This window comes from Homarus americanus, unplaced genomic scaffold, assembly GCF_018991925.1.
Source record: "Homarus americanus isolate GMGI-L3 unplaced genomic scaffold, GMGI_Hamer_2.0 scaffold11022, whole genome shotgun sequence".
Classification (NCBI taxonomy): Eukaryota; Metazoa; Arthropoda; class Malacostraca; order Decapoda; family Nephropidae; genus Homarus; species Homarus americanus.
The window spans coordinates 759,235-780,534 of record NW_024737068.1 but is presented as its reverse complement, the minus strand read 5'-3'; the positions used below and the strand labels follow the sequence as shown (position 1 = coordinate 780,534).

The window sequence follows — 21,300 nt, the reverse complement described above, 5'->3', positions numbered from 1 at the left end:
ATCACAAACAGTACTGGGCTTTAGTTATTGCAAGTTCCATAGAAATCTTTGGTTGTTAGCAGGAACGCGCGTATCTCTCATTATTTGTCATGGTTCGAGTCCCGCTTGGCCTTCACACACATGAAAGGTGTTATCTATGCAGTGTGAGTGTGACCATCGCTATCAAACATCACACACAAGCTTCCTCCAGGTATTTCGGCTCCCTCTTGTTCTAATACTGGACAATTAAAGTTTATTTCAAAGTAACAAATAACAGATTAACTGCCCGAACGGCTGGTAAGTGGTGATATGATAAATAAATAATGTCAACGTATATTTCTCACAGTCATGCCAGGAGTGTTAAAGAGAATGGTGAACAGACGTAAACAAACACGTCAGTGGCCGCCGTGTGGTTCACCTTCCTCACTTGTTATCTTTTATCTGTGTCCTCCCACCTGATTAACAAAAGCTGATAGGTTTGTGGTTAATGTTATATGAACAACTTGATTCTCACATTCTATTATTCATTAACTGATTAGTGGGCTGCTGTGGGCGAATTTAAGCGTGTTTATTTGAACTGTTTTATACACTACAATGTGAGCAGTGACTTGTTCATTCCGGTAGATTTTAAGCGTTTTTTTTTTTCTGAAGTAACATCTTTGGTAAAATTCCAGAAGAGGTTAATACAAAGTGATCAATGACAATATTAACATGGCTAAACCAAGTGAAAGTCAGGGCACTCTGGTGTTTGTGTGGTTCTGCTGTACTGTGCACTATAGTATCTGGGTAAAATTATCGTTACGGTCATGCACCTATTTTCCGATGGCCAGAATGGTTCAAAACACATCAAAAACCATCGAAAAAACATAATTTCAACCTAACCTAAAATCACTGCATGACGGAAACGATATTAATACCAGTATCTGTTTAGGTATTTGGGCTTCCTGGAATCATGCTCCACTATTTTGAATATGTCCTCAGTCCCAGTTTATAGGTTAGTAAAGCCACTCATAACCACATTTGAGTGGTGAGCATCCAAACTACTGTAGTTAAGAACTACTGTAGTTAAGGGAGAATTCTGGTTACTTGACACTCTCCCTTAATGAAACTGAAAGTCACCCACAACAAGACTTTTTGATGACATGTGTAATGGAATTAATAACAATAATGTATGAGAACACTGCTACCACCAGAAGGAGTTGTTCGATTTCGTTCATTTTTCCACATGTTCTTATCATTATAGTAAGTATTTTAAATGATGCAACATTTACTAAAACCTGACCTAACCAACCAAAGAAACCTACCTAAACTTATATAACTTCCTGGGGGGCATACCCTCTGCCATACTGTACTGTACCAATGAAAGCATCATGGTGTAATTTTATGCTTTTTTTTTTGTGGACATGAGAATACACTTAGATCGAGTGTGTCGCTTGTGAACAGACGTAACGCCATGACTCGTCATATTTTTTGGAGGAGTATTTACAGTAAATAAATAATTTCTTCACATACAAAGCACGAAGAGACATCATTTTAGTGTCATATGATATCTTTCACTGTGTTTTACCCCACAATTTCCCTCATCTTGTCGGTTCTTTTAAAATACTATGAGTGGCGTTCCGCTGTACATCAGTCTCCACCCATCAGTCATGCTGGTAGGTCGCGTTTGTCCCTTTATCTACTCTCTCATCCTCCCCACAATTAGTCGTATCAGAATTCCAAAACCACCGTTGGAAGGCTCATAAAATTCCGCTCCTATAACTATATACTGTATCACTTGGTAGGTTTGTGAGAAAATATCCAAGATGTGATGCTGGGAACACAAGTGATTTTTCCTTCTTTAATTGGAGTAAAAAATAGTTATACTGTATTCTCATATATATTTTTTTTCTGCTTATGTTGAAAACAAAACAATAACAAACCTAGTGATGTATAAATCAAGCAAAATAAAAATTTCTAGTGGGATAAATTGGGTGCACGTGAGTTGTCCCATATGACCTTTCTCGTGGTCACAGAAACTTATAAATTATTGCGTGTGTGAGAGGGTTAAAAAATAAAGCTGGAAATAAAGTGAAGTGAATCGTTTGTAATGTATAATGTATGGTTATAGTAATGCTGTGTATCTTGTAAACTGTGAAAGTGGAATGTGATAAAAATGCAGTGAAGGTTTTTTTTTTTATCATTTAGGTCTAGTGATCCATTACAGTTGTGAATCTTTGAACAGCACTGGCACATCATTAAGGGACTTGCTACTTCTAGCTTCAAGAGGTTCTAGGTCATTGTTTAGGCCTAGGTCACCCCAGTAAAGCAACTGGGTTAACTCCCTCAATGGACTGCATATTATTTTAACTGTTCAGTGTATATTTAGTGCTGCATCCTCCCTGTGCAGTATCTAGCTGATCTCAGATACATAAATTGTCAGGATCAAGACATTAGGTCACAAATGTAGGTTTGATCCTAAGAGGCCAGTTGAGTCATCTACCCTCCCTCTCCCCAGTGGGTGGTAATGAAGTTGGCTGGAACCAAATGAGTAATGGTAGTTTGGGGTGGTGTGTGCAAATGTTGATGTAGTGTTATGACCTGTGTTCTATTGTCTCCAAATATCCTTTTTCAGGGATTTGGTTATGGCAGGAAGGCATAAACTATTTAATAAATTAGTTCCAACTACTAATCTTGAGAGTTTTGGGGGTTTTAAACACAGAGTTTAGTGAACATATTAGACAAGTCAATACATGTACCTCCAGAGTCAGTCATAAATGGAATTTCAGGAACAGTCCTCCATTTCTTCACACTGAGCATTGTAAAAGAATTTAATAAAAACTTTGTTTTATAACTTGAATTTACCCCGGATTTCTTCTAATTTTCCAGGCCTTCACCTGAGTTAGTGGACAACACATGGAGCATGGCAGTTCCTCCACAACTGTGTGACCTCACTGTCAAGGTGGAAACAGAGGGAAACAGTAAACCTCGCTGCTTGCTGGACCTGACTGTGAGTAGTTTTTAAATACCAGTATGTATGTTTGGTGTCCCATTTGTTTGTTTTTATGGCAAATGAGATATTTATCAAATAACTTCTGAAGCTCCCTATCTGACAGTCTTTGATAGGGACTATCTTATCTTGTCTTATTAGGGAGGGACACTCCAACTGGGATCAGTGGAAGGTTACTCCAACAGCCAAATTAATCATTAGTTACTGGCCATGCTGCCTCCTTGTGTACCAAAGGCTTAGTATACAGTGTGCTGTATTCACACTTTCCCTCATGGGCAGTCATGCCTGTGGGATCCACTTTCACTTTCACCCAAAATTAAAAGTTGAAAAATAACCATAAGATAAGATAGCTCACAGGTGGGGAATGGTTGGAAGTTTCCCCGTTCAGCCCAGGAATTACTTGGCAGTTATTTTAAATAATATACAAAATCGAATGATGTTGGTAAGTTCAGCTGTTTGTAACTCGGGGACCAGACAGGGTGACAGTACTCCAGATCGTTATGATGGATGGACTATCTAAATATCTGAATGACCATCAAGAATGAGGTGCTGGATCATGGTGGGTGGCTGCTTACACATGTTTTCGTTGATATATGTAGGGCAATGTCCCCCCCCCCCCACCTCAGTGTGCTGACAACCCCCTGGTCTACCGGGTGTCTGGGAGGGGGTCTAACACATTCCTTCACACTTCATCTCTGCCATAAAATGAGATTCACAAGCTCAGTCCTATATGTTTTTTGTTTAATGAATAATCCTGTGATTATCTTTTTCTGCCCAAAAATAAATATATTGCTTCTAGTTATCTTTGTTTCAGCTATTTTGTATTAATTTTATTTATTTTTATTTTTATTTTTTGTATTTCAGACTCAGAAAGATCCCAAAGTTAACAAGTTAGAGAACATAAGCCTAGAACTTAGCCCAGAAACTCTCACTGCTGCCATTGATTCTCTGGTTAAAGTACGCGCCCAGTTGGACTCTATTGCTAAAAAGACAAAAGCATAACGTGTACCTCAGATAATTAAATACTGTTCAATAAAAAAGACCTGATTTATATTGACATTACAGTATTTACTTATAACTCATAGCTAGTGTAGATAGCATAGTGATTATTAATTGCTATTGTAAAAAAGCTAATAACTTGATACAATAATATAAAGCCTAAATATATTATGAAAAACGAAGAAATCATTTTTTTGAAGAATTAATACTGACAGCAAAACAGCAAAGTATATTAATGACTGGGACTTGTATAACACAATTCATCCAGTGAACAACAGTATCCTCTAATGATGGACACTGAAGGAAATATGTCACATGAAGTAGTGGAAGGGAAGGATGGGTTTTCTTTCAGACCCCAGCGAGAGAAGAGAGAGATGATGCCACAACATCTCTCACCTCCCAAATTCCTCCGACAACAACCAAGAAGACACCATCACAAAAACCAGAGGAGGTGAGTTTTTTTTATAAAGGTCTATAAATTAGATGATGAGACATCCCCTGAAGAATCTCCACCCCAGCTTATTTCACTTGAAGATTAATCACCCTAATGCTAACCTAACCAGTACTACAGTTTTGTAGAGCTGTACAAATTTGGACAGGTTTTATGATGTTTTCTTGTGCTCTCTATTTTGTAGCTTGGTGAACTCTCCATGTGAGATCCTTGTCACTTTAGCATTTGGAGCCTATATAATGCCACTCTTCTCTTTATCTTACTACTCTAGCTTCAGGTCTATGTGTGTATTAGGTCGTAAATAGGTTGTGGTGAAATTAGCTTAAGGTTTGAAACGGTTGTAAAATAATATTCAAGCAGTTCCACATGGTATTCAGACTGTTAGAAGCTGTATTGAAGGGGTGAATGAATGTATGTCAACTGATAGGATGTATATGGCTCTTTATAGTTTGTATTAGAAGCTGTACTGAAGGGGTGAATGAATGTATGTCAACTGATAGGATGTATATGGCTCTTTATAGTTTGTATTAGAAGCTGTACTGAAGGGGTGAATGAATGTATGTCAACTGATAGGATGTATATGGCTCTTTATAGTTTGTATATATTATTTTCTCATTGTTTTTTGTATATAACAATGTTTAAATTCTTATATGATATTTACTAATTGTTGAACACTTATAGAATGTATTCTTTGTGTTTTAGTCGAGGTCTTTTAGGGAAGGCGGGGAACAACTTTCCGCTGCTCGAGTACACAGACCACATCCAAGCCCAGATGGAAGTGGAAGAGCACTTCAACAAGCATTTCACTTTCACACAGTCATCAGAGAGAGGAGATGAAGCTTGGAAACTTCCTGCAGCAGAAACAATGTACACACAACCAGTATGGCAGGTACTGTACTGGATGTTCTCAGTTGATCAGTTTGGTATATCATGAACAGTCAACAAAAAAAATTTCTGGACCTTTAATGTTATACAATATGACACACCAGACCACGAATACTGAACAACACTCATGAGTTAGGTGTATGTTGGTAGCACTGTTAATTTCTCGGTATTAACTATATGTAATAGTATACAGAATACATGGTATGGGTTACACAATGCATCACACAATCAGAAGCACCAATCTTACCAAATGAACATGGCCTCAGTCAGTGATGGTTATGAAGGCCGTCAGACATGGGGGTGTTTTATACTGTATATTAGTACAAATTCTTGAGAAGTCATAAGACTGCACCTGAATAACCATCAGATCTGTGACTTTGATTAATGGATCAGTGAAAATTGTGGAAGAAATATGGGTGTCTGCTGGAACTTTTCCTGGGAGGAGCCAAGGTCCCACAGTCAGATTTGTCAGGCTTAATATTTTAGTGGTGTGTTTAAAGGTTAGAGCTATACTGCAGAATGAACTTAATACATCCAGTTTATATGAATGAATTAAGTAGGAATTACATAAACAAATACTGTATATTGTGTATGGTATGATAATTATATACTGTATATATATCCTCTATTGGTAAGGACTATCTTAAATATGAACGCCGTTTAGTTGAAACAAAAATACAATATTGCTCGTCCATATTTTAAACTTATCAATAGTACTGTATACCGTACATAGATTGTTGCATCACCGGTATCATTTTGCTGCTTATGTGCAATAATATAAGCATTACTATATGATATGCAACATTAACAAAATTATACAGTACAGTACAGTGGGGTATGCTATAACGAACGTAATTGGTTCCAGAACCTCGTTCGTTATAGCATTCGTTCGTTATAGGATTAATCCGTTCCAGGCCCCCAAATACAACCACTTAACACTGAAAAAATTCTGTGGAAAATGTAAAAAATACGGTACTTTATCTTACCTTAGTGTTGTTCAGCATGCAGGACAGGAGGCAGAGGGGGAGGGGGGAGGAGGGGGGAGGAGAGAATTATTGAGAAGAGGTGGAAGGAGAGGAGTCATCCTTCCTAGCCCTCTTTGGTGACTGTCTCACAGGCACTTTGTCTGTATGTTCTTTTGTTATCTTTGTAAAGAAGGTATCCAGGGTTGGCTGCTTCAACCTTGATTTCTGGACCTTCCAAAAGTAGTTCATAACATTGTCATTGAACACACTGATGGCCTTTTGCACAGAACCAACATCAGGATGATAATCCTCAGCAAGCTTGGACAGTTTGCTCCAGCAAAAGAACGCATCCTTGAGATCTTTGGCTGGAATGATGCGGCTTTCCTCCTTGTCCTCCTCCTCCCCTGACTCCTCAGAAGTTAAGCTCCGCTTCAGTGTCTCGTTTTCCTCTTTGTGAAGCTCAAGCAGCTCCTCAGTGGACAATTCCTTACTGTGCTCTTCCACCAACTCCTCAACATCATCATCATCCACTTCCAGGCCCATGGAATTGCCCAGAGCCACAATTTCATGAACAACAGCCTCTTCTTCTAACTCTTCGAAGCCTTCAAAGTCTCTTTGAAGGACACATTCAGGCCACAATGGCCTCCAAGCAGCACAAAGACACCTCACAGTAACCTCTTTCCAGGCTGAAGTAATTAAAAATACAGCATCTGCTATATTGAAGTGACTCTTCCAAAATTCCTTCAAGCTAACATCACTGGAAGAAGTGGACGCAAAACATTTTCTAAACAGTGCCTTTGTGTACAGCTTCTTAAAGTTAGAAATTACCTGTTGATCCATGGGCTGGATGAGAGGTGTTGTGTTGGGTGGCAAGAAGTGCACAGTGATGAAGTTCAACTCCTCTGGCAATTCAACCATCAAATTAGGAGGGTGGGCTGGTGCATTGTCCATCACCAACAAAGCTTTTAGTGGAAGATTATTCTCCCTGAGGTATTCCCGAACACTGGGTCCAAACACCTCAATCACCCACTCAGAGAATAAATTCCTGGTCACCCAAGCCTTTGGGTTTGACCGCCACATAACACCAAGGCGGGTCTTCCTAGTGTTTTTTAAAGCTCTGGGGTTTTCTGCATGGTACACAAGGAGTGGCTTTATTTTGCAGTCACCAGAAGCATTAGCACAAAGAAGGAGGGTAAGCCTGTCTTTCATTGGCTTATGGCCAGGGACAGAAGTTTCCTCCTTGGTAATGTATGTACGGCGAGGCATTTTTTTCCAAAATAGTCCAGTTTCATCACAGTTGAATACCTGCTGAGAAACAAAGCCTCCCTCTTTAATAATATTCAAAAAAATGTCATGGTGTTCCTTAGCTGCTTCCTTATCGGCACTAGCAGCATCACCATGTCTCACAACACTATGTATTTTATTTCTCCTTCTGAAACCAGTAAACCACCCCTTGGTACCCATAAACACTGGCACATCACTATCACTTGCACTGGGCTTTAAGGTCCTCAAACAATTGTCTGGCCTTCTCACAAATTATAGCTTCACTAATGCTATCACCTGCCATTTCTTTCTCCTTTATCCACACTAAGAGTAAATTTTCCATCTCCTCAATCACATTACACCTTGCTTTGCTAAGTCTAGAGATTCCCTTAGCCACTTGCACTGTTTTCAACTCCTCTTTATTCTTTAAAATCGTACATATAGTCGATTTAGCCATCCCATACTCATCACTAAGTTTCGCAATGCTTCTTCCATTCTCACGTTTCTTTATAATTTCTTTCTTAGTTTCAAGGGTTATTAGCTTTCTCACTCGCTTTGGACGACTCATTGTTACAATTGTATACTTGTATAACAAAATAGTTATACAAATAACGCGAATTTCCACATCAAAAGACGAAATTTCAACAATAACAGTGGTGCACTGGCTACACAATGAGACAAAGATGGCGCCTGACGCTCTTGTTGTGGGTCGCGGTACAACAATATTCATGCGCCAGGCGAAGTAGTCCCGTATTCATCCGCGTTTGTTATAGCATACCCCACTGTATATATATACGTATATATATATATATATATATATATATATATATATATATATATATATATATATATATATATATATATATATATATATATATATATATATATATATATATACCCGACTTACGACGGGGTTAGGGACCCAAATCCAGGTCGTAAGTCCGACATAGATAAAAAAAAATTAATAAAAAATCTACAATGAAATACAGTACAGTAAAAGTAATAAATAATGAGGAATGGATACAGTGTGACTGAGCACTTACCTTTAATGTAGTCAGCTGAATGCACACAGGGCCCCCATAATTTTCTATTTACAGGATACATGGAGACTATATTAATTGGATGAAGCAGAGGAGGAGACAGGGCTGGGTGGGTCATCAATGTCGCTTTCTTCAGACAGGTTTATGTACTGTGGAAACTTGCTGGTTGAAGGTATTGGATCATCTTGAGGGAGTGAAGAGGCAGCACTGGTGGGGCGTGAGGAGACAGCACTGGGGGACTTCTTAAAATAGATGTCCAATTTAGACTGCACAGTTTGCCTTTTCTTTTCATTATAAATTTCTCTGTAGCAAGCAAGTGCATCTTGGATCATTCTGTCAACTTTGGCAAAATGCTCATAATTTTGATCCATGCCATCAAACATTTGCATTCCTTTATTAATTGTAGCAAATGCCTCTGCCATTTGCTTCACTGAAAACTTTTTGGGGGGTGCAAGTCCTTCTTCTACATTTAGACTGGCTCCTTCCTCTGCATCTTTGTGTGCTTCCAGTTCGATGAGATCTTCGTTACTGAGCTCTTCTGCTACACTTTCAACCAACTGTTCAACATCTTCATTATTAATTTCTAACCGAAGCTGTTTACCTAACTCCACTATCTTGTTACTAATATCCGAAATAACTTCATTTTCATTAAATCCTCTAAAACTGTTCACATATCTTTTCAGGACTTTCTTCCATATTCCATTCATGCAATGTTTTGTAACCTGATCCCATGCTGCCCTAATGTTCTTTATACATGTCAAAACGTTGTACTCCTTCCAAAACTCTCTGAGCATTTTCTCACCTTCAGTAGCAGCAACAGCCTGAGCGAAGGTCGTGCGTAAATAATACGCTTTAAAGGCAGCAATAGCACCTTGATCTATGGGCTGGATGACAGAGGTAGTGTTAGGTGGAATGTAGACTACCTTAACATCAGGGTGTATGTCATCCAGGTGTGGTGGGTGTCCCGGAGCATTATCCAAAATCAGCAAAATCTTGAATGGAATCCGTTGTTGCAGACAATACTCCTTGACTCGAGGAATGAAACAATCCTCAAACAGTACAATGGTCATCCAGGCTTTCTTATTACTGCGATAAAACACTGGCAGTGTGTGCTTGCTGACATGTTTAAAAGCCCTGGGGTTCTCTGAATGATAGATCATGAAGGGCTTTAGCTTGAAACCAGCAACATTCCCCCCCAACAGAAGTGTAATTCTGTCCTTGAATGCCTTGAATCCTGGCATTGTTTTCGCCTCTTTGTGGATGTATGTCCGCTCAGGCATGCGCTTCCACAATAATCCAGTCTCATCCACATTGAATATTTGCTCAGGCAAATAATTTCCTTCCACAACCACATCATCTAACTCCTCCTTAAAAGCTTTGGCAGCATCAACATCAGCACTAGCTGCCTCTCCACTCACCTTAACATTATGTAAACTGTAGCATTTTTTTAAATCTGTTAAACCACCCATGACTTGCTGTAAAGGTTTGCTCACATTCATCTCCTGCCTGCTTCTTCAGGCTTTGGAACAGGCTTCTTGCTTTAGCCTGTAAGGTTAGAAGGCTTAAGGGTACACACTTCTGTATTTGGTCTTCTATCCATATCACCAATAATTTTTCCATATCGTGAATAGGACCTTGTCTTCTCTTTGAAATTATAGTTCCCTTTATAGGTGTTGTTCCTTTCACTACATCACGAATACGTTCCTTGCCCTTCCGAATAGTGGATATGGTCGAGTGCGAGAAACCTAGGTCGCGTGAGATTGTTGCTGCAGTTTTTCCATTCTCATATTGCATTATTATCTTCATTTTCATCTCAAAAGTAATTGCCTGTCTCCTTTTCTTCTGAGCACCACCAACACTCTCACTTGTACGCTTTCCAGTCATTATAAAGTCAATTAAATACAATAATAACGTAAGTACAGTCGACCCTCGTTAATTCGGACCCCTTTAATCCGGATTTCGGATAAATCGGACAAAATCTGAACTGTCCATATCAAATTTCTGGTTCTGGGATTGTCCCAGTTGCAATTGGGGTTGCAATTTCAAATTCTGTGTCACTACTAAGAAATAACAAAGTCCCTGGTGCACTCTAAGATTAAGAGAAAACGGACGACTCAAGCGTCCTGAAGTGAGAGAAAACGGACTCCTATGACGGGGCACTCAAATAAACATACACATAGCTGTATAATGCAATATTAACCCCTAAATTGGTTAATTCGGACAATCGGCTAAAACGGACACCCTTCCCCCCCTATTAGTCCGTTTTAACGAGGGTCGACTGTACACAGCGCGATCAGTATAGGATACGATAGCCAAACACCAACTAAGCGCTATACTGAATGTAACCACGCGGTGACCCAAGCTACGCTCTCACCCGGGACGGAAACGTTTCGGTATAGAAAATGCGCATGTCATTTGAAAAAATTTTGGTTACGACTTTGCGGACAGTCGTACGGTTAGAGCAGGTCGTAAGTGCGGATTGACGTAAGTTGAGTCAGTCGTAAGTCAGGGACTATATATATATACAGGTTGTACCTCTCTAGTCCGGTATTCTGTGGTCCAGAACGATTTTAGTTTGTCCAATAGGTACCGTAGATAGGCAGCTTTTTTTTTTCTTTTTTTTTATAACTAATCTGAATTATTATTATTATTATTACAGGAGTATTAAATTTTCGCCCCTCAGGCCCCAATGTGGGTCAGTTACCTATGCCCGGGTGGATTAATCCCCGTAAAAAAACAACAACAAAACCGCGGGAAATTAAGGTTTGTTTACATCTGGCAGTTCGGCTGCTCTCTCTTTCTCTCTCTTTCTGCTTGTCTATACAGAGTACAACATTTAACCCTTCAATATATATGAGCAGTAAATAAGCGTTGCCTTCATATTCTTATGTAGAGTAATGACGATATGTTTTCACATGTGCGCACTTACATACGCGCACTCACTTTTTTTCTTTACCATTAATGGTTAGCTACTTATATTGTTCCATTTATTAACATTAAATAACATTACTTCAAACAACCATATTAATTTTTTTACATGAATTTTACTACAGCTACAATCAGGGTCTTATTTTCTTCAGTTTTATATCAGTCACTGGTTTTGTAAGCATTAAGGAAAACAATGCCGGCAGCCTTCTCGTCTTCTCGTGAGTTTTAATATTGCACGTAGTACAGTGACCCCTCGGTTAACGAACTCAATCCGTTCCAGAAGGTCGTTCGTTAACCGAAAAGTTCGTTAACCGAAACCATTGTTTCAATGGGTTTTTGGGTAATTGGTTTCAGCTCACCGAAAATTTCCTAAATTCAACAAAATTGGTAGAAAAGTTCACTTACTTTGAGGTGTGTATGTAGAAGGCTCCTGGATGATGATGATGATGATGGGAATTAGAATGGGGGTGGAGGAGAAGGAAGAAGAGAAGGCATTGGGGTGGAAGAGAAGTCACCCCATGGCACCATTTCACCCATAAAATTTTAGTTCTCTTGGTGTATTTCAAGATTATTTTCTTTAAATCAACACTGCACTGCATTATATATTGTCAATATGTAAAATATATTTCAAAATGACCAATAATTTGCTTGGAAACACAGAAAAAAAGCGTTTAGTTGAAGAGAGTCTCAAGCAAGATGTTACCTCCAGTGAAAACAGAGAGAGACTAACTCCTGTTTGCTGTGTTAAGAGGCTGGATGCCGCGCATTAAACTAGTCACTTTACCTTCAATTATGTTCAATAATTGTTAAAATGACTAAAAAATTGAATATTAAACTTTTAAAATTATTGAATAGTATAAACTTCTTGATATTTACTAAAATAGTAAGGAATTTAAGCCCTAGAACCGATTAATGTATTGGCGGACTGATACTAAAGCTGGTTGCCCGGTCAGTGCAAGCGAAAACATGTTGAGGTCGGTTCGTAAGAACTTCGTTAACCGAATTTTTTTTCGTTAACCGAATTGAAGATCCTTATGGAAGGCAGTTCGTTAATCGAAATTACGTTAACCGAGGTGTTCGTTAAACGAGGGGTCACTGTATATATATATATATATATATATATATATATATATATATATATATATATATATATATATATATATATATATATATATATATATATATATATATATATATATATATATATATATATATATATATATATATATATATATATATATATATATATATATATATACATACACAATCAACCTCCAACCCCCAGGATTCGAACCCACGGCACACAAGCCTATGACTGTGACCGGGGAACGCTAACCGCTGGACCACCAGGATACTAAAAGCAGTCCTAGACTTTGTTATATTTCACACAAAGCCTGTTCAACGAGCTTATGGCGCCGTGAACCTCTAATGGGGACCACCCGTATCACTTAGGTGGTCAGAGTAACGTTTTACCAAATCCGGCTTCGAAACACGAGGATCCATATATATTTCATTAGCCCAATAAAGCACGCGGACTTCTACATACAATCAACACCTCAACCCGCCAGGATTCGAACCCACGGCACACAAGCCTATGACTGTGACCGGGGAACGCTAACCGCTGGACCACCAGGATACTAAAAGCAGTCCTAGACTTTGTTATATTTCACACAGTACTCCCTCTTTATCGACGGATTTTTTATCGACGGATTATTTAGACGGATTTTTATTTTGGCTTTATTTGAACTCTGCGGGCCTTGTTTGTACTTTCGCCGCTAGGCGGCACTAGTGGCGTGACTAGCGTCTACCCGCGGCCCGCCTTCCCTGAACACAGACATCAGCCAAGCCGCGTGGGCCTCAGTTACGCAACATAATAACTATGGCAAATGAAGTTGGAGGTGAAGGGTTCTCTGACTTAACAGCGGCAGAGGTGCAAGAAGAGTTATTGGGAAATGTTGGGGATCCATTTACAAGTGATGAACTAGAACAATTAGTGGAGCTGCAGGATGAAACAGAAGATGAAGTGAGTGATGATGAAAATAAGAACTTAACTTTAGATAATCTTGGTGAAGTAATAAGAATGAGTAAGGCCCTCTCTGCTCGTCTCTATGACATTGATCCCTCCCTTGATAGGTCCCTTAAAGCAAAGAGAGCTATTGAAAATGTTATGTTGCTATATATAGAACTGCAGAGGGAAATGAGAAGCAAGAAAGCACAGACCACCATCACCAACTTCTTCAGTCGCCGAGTGCCTGCCATCGCCGAACCTGCCGGCATCCTGCAACAGGAGGCAGAAGCTGCCGACACCTCACAACAACAAGACGTAGAAGCTGCCGGCACCTCACAACAACAAGACGCAGTACCTGCCCACACCCCTCAAGAAGATGCAGACCTTGACTCATCATACTCATCTGACTGGTCAGGCTTTTAATAAGCCTCAATCATCACACTTGTATATACTGTACACTGTATTGTTTACTGTAAGGACCGATGTTCACTTCAATAAATGAAATCGTAAGTTTGCTAGTATTTTTGTCCACTTATTATATTATTATTTATACACTATTATTTAAGGTTATGTGTAAAGGAAACGCATTAATGCTTAAAGGTACATTTATTCAACATATGCTAATAATAGTTAGAAAAATTACGTAACCATCACGGTATCGACGGTTTCTTTATCGACGGCCGTTTACAGAACGTAACCCCCGTCGATAAAGAGGGAGTACTGTATATATATATATATATATATATATATATATATATATATATATATATATATATATATATATATATATATATATATATGTAATATTCAGAAATTTCAGAGTAATTTCGAATGCCCCGCCATTGGCAACACTGAGCGTTCAAGGTCGTGGGAGGGAAGAGAGCGCTTCCTGCTCATAGCGAGAGATGGTGGAACTAGGCCTATATGATATTAAATGTAATTTACCGAATTAATAATGATGCGATTCATGAAGTAAGGGACTATTATTGAATTTGAAATTATTATAGATCGTTTATCAGTCTGAATAATGTTACGGGTGTCCCAAGGAGTTATTAGTTAGGCGGAAAATATGTCACGTAGGCCTAAGCTAACGCCTTGAGAGGAGACGCGACGCTGGCTAGTCCTCAGTCACGGGGAGCAGTCAGACATACAAGACGTCCCTGCGCGTCCGTCACAGAAATAGTCACGTGGCCTAGTCACCTGTGCTGCGCTATTGCAGTATAACAAGTAAGTCTCATTCGATCTCAGACAGGGTTAGATAGGGCAGTGGTAAAGTAAACTAGAGCTAACAGTGAGTTCATTTCAGGGTTTCCGTCAGAACCCACTTGACCGGAGTTGACCGGAGTTTGACTGCGAGAGATTGACTGCCGTTTGAGACTGCCGTTGATGATTGAGGGTGGCGATTGTCGCCATTGGACCGATCAGAGTAGGCCTGTCACTGTTTAGCGGGGTACCAAAGGATCTCTTGAGGGAATCTAGCCGTCTGGGTGCCCAGCTGACGTCGGGACGATCGTGGGTCAGCAGCCCTCCTCTCCCTCGGCTCACAACACCACATGTCCCGAGCCGCTTAGTGAAACCCTCTTGCTAACGGGAAGCTAAAGCTTCTCTCAACTGTACAAGGTCTGATTGGCTCACTCCCTTCCGTCTTTATGGACGCACTGGGAGTACACTGAGGCTATCTGAGTAAACTAATGGTCACACACTGAGACCGTGAGTCTAGGTCTTTAGGAGATACCTAGAGGAACATTTTATCTCCCTTATTACGGGTGTAGTTAATACCATTTCTCAGACTGATATTATCTTGACGTGTGTAGTTTAATAGTTCCTAAATAATTTTGATAGTATTGTTTTTGAATGTTTGTGTCATTAAGTGGAACCAGAGTGATACTGTGATTTGATTCTTTTAATGCATCTAAATTTTCTTCATAATTCTGATCTCAGGTATAACCTTTGTTCCCCAGAGTAGTGGTTAAGTTAGGTTAGGAAGTGTGCATCTGTTGGGGTGATATAATTTTGTTGAAAGCCCTTAAGGCCTATTCATTGTAGAGTATTTAATTTCTTAGTTTTTATTACCATTTCCTCAGTGACTGATATTATTTTGTTGAAAGCCCTTAAGGCCTATCCATTGTAGAGTATTTAACTTCTTATTTTTTAATACCATTTCCTAAGTGACTGATATTAGTTTGTGAAAGCCCTTAAGGCCTGTTTCATGTGTGCAAGCAACATTTCTTAATACTTCAAATTTATTGTTGCCTGAGTTTCTAATAATTTCTATATCATGTATAACTTTTATTCCCCAGAGTAGTGTTTTAAGTTCAGGTTAAGAGGTGCGCATATTGGCGTACCATTATTTGATTGTGTTTGTAGTGTTGGAGGGAATATAAGTGTCTAAATTTTACAGTGTGTCTCATTCATCCCAGTCACAGACGCTATCCTTCCACGGGTCACGGACAATTCATTTTGTTTAGTAGATTTAAGTGTTCTTGTGCTGGTTCGGGATTTTTCTCAAAGGGGCGCTTCCACTGCCATTACCATCTTATAATCTTTAATAAACCCCAAGTCAAGTGAGAAATTAAAGTCCAGTAAATTCCGACCGGTTACATATATATATATATATATATATATATATATATATATATATATATATATATATATATATATATATATATATATATATATATATATATATATATATATATATATATATATATATATATATATATATATTAAAAGATAAATGACTCAAGTTTTTATATTTCTGAAAAATAATTAATGGATCTTCAGCTACAGTATATGGCGGTGATCTGAGACAAGTACAGAGCCATTAGCTGCATTTATACAGTCAACCCTCGCTTTACGCGGTCCCACTTTACGCGTTTCCATGTTTACGCGGTACCCTGCCGAACACGGAATGCTCACTTTCTGCGGTGTGTGTACCCTTTTACGCGGAGAGCGGCGCGAGCAGGGTGCGCACAAGGTCGCCCAGTCATCAAAACATTACCGAGTTCTTCACCCACCACAGCCGGCCCAAGTCAGTGATAGTGATAAAGATAGTGAGGATATGGACTTATATGGACTTTGAGGGGTTTGACAAAGAGGCCCTGCAAGCCTCTGTGGTGGATAGTGATACAATTGATACAAGTGATACAGGTGAGGGCCAATAATCTGCCCTCTGCCTCGGAACCAACCCCCCTTCCCCGTGTGCCCAGCCATCTTTTCTACTAATGTAAGTGTCAAAAAACCTAATATTATTGATATTTCTCTTAATTATTAATTGTGTGTGCATACCATCACAAAATTTAGAAGTTATTTTTACAACAACGTAGGTATTGTGTCTGAAAAAGTGGAGTTTGGGGGTCGGCCCGGTCTCTATTTCAATTAATCCCATATGTTATGTTGTTCACTTTACGTGTTTCTCACTTTACGCGGGCCTCCGTGGGTTCAATTGACCGCTTAAAGTGAGGGTTCACTGTATATCCTTTCAGATGGAAGACTTACAGGCCATGAAGGTATCATTGAACAAGACCAAACAACAGCTGGGTGACAAGGACATAGAACTGTGGCACTCCCACACTAACAACACTAACCCCACCCAGAAGATCTCCTACAGTGTAAAACGAAATGCTCAGCCAGAGATGGTGACACAGGTACTGTACTGTATACTGATCATGTCTTGTTTAGTAAATTATTGTTCACACTACTTATGTCTTTTCACCTTAGGTAGAGGCAGACATTATGAAAAAAAAGTATCTATTAAAGAATCTTGAAAAATAATAAAATAATCCTTTTATGAAACTATAAATTTTATCTTGAAGTGTTCCAACATCTTCAGGCATGGTTGAAGTTTTATGAAATAGTCAATGCCTATCCCATTGTCCCGCCGGATGTAAAGACTGAAATGGAACTGGTCACCTCTGATGCTGAAGATCAGGATGAACCTAGCCATGAGGAGGGAGGCAGTACAAACTTCAACTCTGTCCACCTGTGTGAGGCACCCGGGGCATTTATTCTGGCACTCAATCACTATCTGGCACTTAACAGATCATCACTGAATGTGAGTGTTAATTGTACATTGTGTCCTGACTTAAACATTGTGACTGGACATAGCAGGTGTGTCACAGTCAGTATGTATGCCTAATTTGAACTGTCATATATATGCTCTTATGTTTATTTCACTGAATGCTTTCCTTATAAGAACTACAGCACTGACAGTAGAAAGGATTTTAGTCAATAAAAACTTGACACCTGTATTTACTTTTGTAAATTTGACAGTACAGTGCTTATATCATTAACTTTCAGTGGCAATGGTTGGGTAACACACTGAACCCTTACTACGAAGGTACACCACTCGACCAGTGCATCGCTGAGGACCGCTTCATCTATCTCACCCTCAAGAACTGGTCATTTGGCAAAGACAACACCGGAGACCTTATGGTACGGAACAACCTATGTGATATTGTACAGCGTGCTCAGTGCCTCGGGCCCATTCACCTGGTAACAGCCGATGGGAGTTTTGATTGCCAAGCTAATCCTGCCGAGCAAGAGAAGATGACCCATTCCTTACACCTGTGTGAGGTCGTAGCGGCTATGTCTGTGTTAACTCCTGGAGGCTCCTTGGTTATTAAAAAGTTTACATTATTTGAAAGTGAAACACTGAACCTTATTTATCTGTTATGTTGTGTTTTTGAACATGTTCATATGTACAAGCCAGGCACTAGTAAACAGGGCAACTCTGAAGTGTATGCCATTGGTTTAAATTATTGTGGTAAGGACAAATGTAGTGAACATTTAAAAAAAATGTCTGAAATATATGGCCAAAACCCTCACCCAAATTCAATGTTTGCACTTGAGGATTTGCCTAAAGCCTTCATAGAACAAATTAGAAACTGTGCTACCAAATTTATGCAGTATCAGGTCAGTACAATCACTCGAAACTTAGCCTTATATCAGAGTATGCCAGAAAGGGAGAAACAATATAATGAATTACTCAAAACCAGAGCAACTACCTTATTCTTTGATCGTAACTATTGTGTTTCAATACCAAAGTGTAAAACTCTTACAGATTGTAATGTCAATAAATCCCGGTATCTCTTAGATAGTGACTGGAACAAAACTGCAAGTGCAATGCTTATGAGAACTAACTGTGTTCGAACTAAGCTAGAAGTTCTCAATCAGTTACTCAGAAGTTGTATACAAGATGATTCATTTGTCAGGCAGAATAATGTTGTGGATGGGAATACAGGAGTTAAACCATCAGCAACTTTTGCATCACCACAGTTGGAGATAATTGAGTTTGAAGTAAGTAAGGGGAAACCATTTCATTATACTGAATCTTCAAAATTTTGTTCAGAGAAAGTAATGAGGATATACAGTGAATTGCATCGTGTGTGGGTGAAAGTGAATGGCAGCAACACGATCACTTTTGATGAACACCTCGTGTCCCCAGTACTCCAGCAGCACCCAGGATCACAGGTATTAAGGGGTGAGACAACACCTGGTCCACACTCAGGATGTTGGGTGCTGGAGCAAGTTTTAGTGCTGTTGGAGGAGGGAGGCGTTTGTACTGGTGGTTCTGTAGTGCTGTTGGGTGCGCCACTTCTCTCTCGTCTTCAGTTTGGTTTGTTTCTGGTTCTAGGGTCTGCCTTCAAAAAAGTTCACATTTATACAGATAAGGAAGTTGGGAAAAGTTTGCCAATACTTGTGCTAGACTGCTTAAGATCAGTTGGTCTTGGGGAGGCTGTTGTTCGTGCACTTCACCGTGCTGGCTGGAGCCCAGATGGGGGGACAGGTGGAGCACAGGGTTTCTTACAAATTGTTACTTTACAAAGTCTCTTACATTGTGAGCATCATCAGGCTGTGTTTCATTACAACATTCATCACAGCATTCATCATGCTTTGGCTTTGTATAAAAATGCTGTGATGCACCTTGGATGATTCATCTAAAACAGTGATTGATTTTATGTACCTGTATAGTACAGTACAGTATCTAAATATCCACCATTGATGAACACCAAGTTTGAGAAACAGCCGAGCCATTTTTTGTGTGAAATATTTATTTTTTAAATAATGCATTAGTCTCCAAACCAAGGTTGGTAACATTTCTCTTTATGATTTTAGGTATTGTAATGTTTTATTATTTCACTTGTGAAGATCTTCTCCCACTTTGGCTCAGGATGGCTGAAATCAAAAGTAACAGACTTCTTCATTTCACAATTGTTTATTTCCTTGCTACTTAGTTCCTACAGTGGTGTTCCCCGAGATGTTCATGTGGTTTATATTTGTCATTTCATACAATATTGCTGCATCACTCCAGCCACACATCATGAGCATCATTTTATGGCCATTTTCCACATTTGCTTGGGTAACCTGAGATTACCTGAGGGCAGCTCTTCAAGGTGCATGGTATCTTGCAGCCTCCTTCATCAAGTGCTAATTTCTAAGATAATTTCTCACACCTTCTCCCCATGTTATTCTTGGACTACCTCTGGCTCTCCTTCCCTCCACATTCAAACTCCTTCATCTCTTGATCCAGTTGGTCTCTTCCATGCTCCCCACATGTCTGAACCATCTCAGCCTGCCTATATGCTAAACCTTGCTAATATTCTCAATATCCAGCTGCCTTCTTAGTTCTGAACAGGGTTTCCAATCTCTAAAGGTCACATTCCATATCCATCTTACCCTACTCTTTTCTACATAGTTCTTATGCCGTCTACATACAACTTTCCTTTCAAGCGAAGAGAAGGTCATGTTGTCAATAAAGGCAAGAACTCCCTCAATTTCTTTCAGTCACTAATGACTCTTGCAACTGAGTTTGCTTCAGCACTCTTCACGCTATCCAGGTGAAGGCCAGCATGAGATATTCCTCCTGCTTCTCTCACACCTGCCTATACTACAGCTTGTGGCAACTTGTTGCCTCCTGTTTATCTTCGCTACTTTCACTCAATATATCTCTGAAAGGATATCCTCCACTGTCTGATATGTTATCTTCATAAAGTTCAAGACTATGAGATATACGTATTATATAAAGTAGTATCACATATATTGGTCATTACTGGCAGGATCACATGGACTTCCTGGTCAGAAAGATGGCAGCAGCCTTGATATCATGAGTCACTGCTCATCGGTTATGGTGTGGGATGAAGTCTTTTTGGGGTCCCAGGTTAAGTTGTCAGATGTACTGAACATGAAGTCTACAGAAGAAAAATTGGTGAGCTTGAACTTGATTTGCAGGGAAGAAACCTAATAGTAGGTCTGTGTCATTACGAGTGAAGGTCGGGGATGATATAACTGAGGTTAACAGGTGAATATTTCTTTTTGAAACTTCAGTACAGTACAATACTGTATATGAAAAATTACTGGCAAATATCATTTTCAACCCTACCTCAAACTTCTTCATATTTCTTGCCCTCCTAAGTACTGTATACGAGTTCAAATTTGACATTACAGTAGTAGATTGTAACATGGTAGAGAGTAACTGTGTTAGCCATGAGTTCACACACTATATTGTAGATAAAGCCAAGTCTTGTATGAGAGGAACACAGATGAATGAACAGGATTAAGTTTGTGAGAATTGAATACTGTATATGGTATTACAGTGGACAATTGTATTCAGTGCCTTAAATCAAAATACCAAGATTTAATTTAACATAGGATATCAAAACATTATTTTTTATATGCCAGCAAATGTGGCACTGTAGTATTATGACATGGAAATATCCTTTGATTTTTATTTGGTAAGTGAACTTTTCCTTTACACATTTTTAATGAATTTTTTGAGAATGTCACTCAAAGAA

At 39.2% G+C, this 21,300-nt stretch overlaps 1 protein-coding gene across 4 annotated transcripts in view; it reads left to right on the top strand.

Moving 5' to 3' along the window:
• The first annotated feature begins 134 nt into the window (after nt 1-134).
• The window catches only part of LOC121872879 (cap-specific mRNA (nucleoside-2'-O-)-methyltransferase 2-like), a 22,051-nt gene continuing 885 nt past the window's right edge, over nt 135-21,300 (top strand). Inside the window, exons 1-7 of one of the 4 annotated variants that reach the window (XM_042375955.1) lie at nt 135-190; nt 2,848-2,968; nt 3,833-4,418; nt 5,121-5,307; nt 16,993-17,154; nt 17,340-17,561; nt 17,807-21,300. The exon at nt 17,807-21,300 is cut by the window's right edge and continues 885 nt beyond it. In XM_042375955.1, the coding sequence (XP_042231889.1) occupies nt 4,255-4,418; nt 5,121-5,307; nt 16,993-17,154; nt 17,340-17,561; nt 17,807-19,441 (2,370 nt within the window). In that variant the 5' untranslated portion in view covers nt 135-190; nt 2,848-2,968; nt 3,833-4,254 and the 3' untranslated portion in view covers nt 19,442-21,300. Of the gene's footprint in view, nt 191-360; nt 456-494; nt 576-2,847; nt 2,969-3,832; nt 4,419-5,120; nt 5,308-16,992; nt 17,155-17,339; nt 17,562-17,806 lie in introns of those variants that run through there. The other 3 variants (XM_042375956.1, XM_042375953.1, XM_042375954.1) reach the window with 3 other exon arrangements.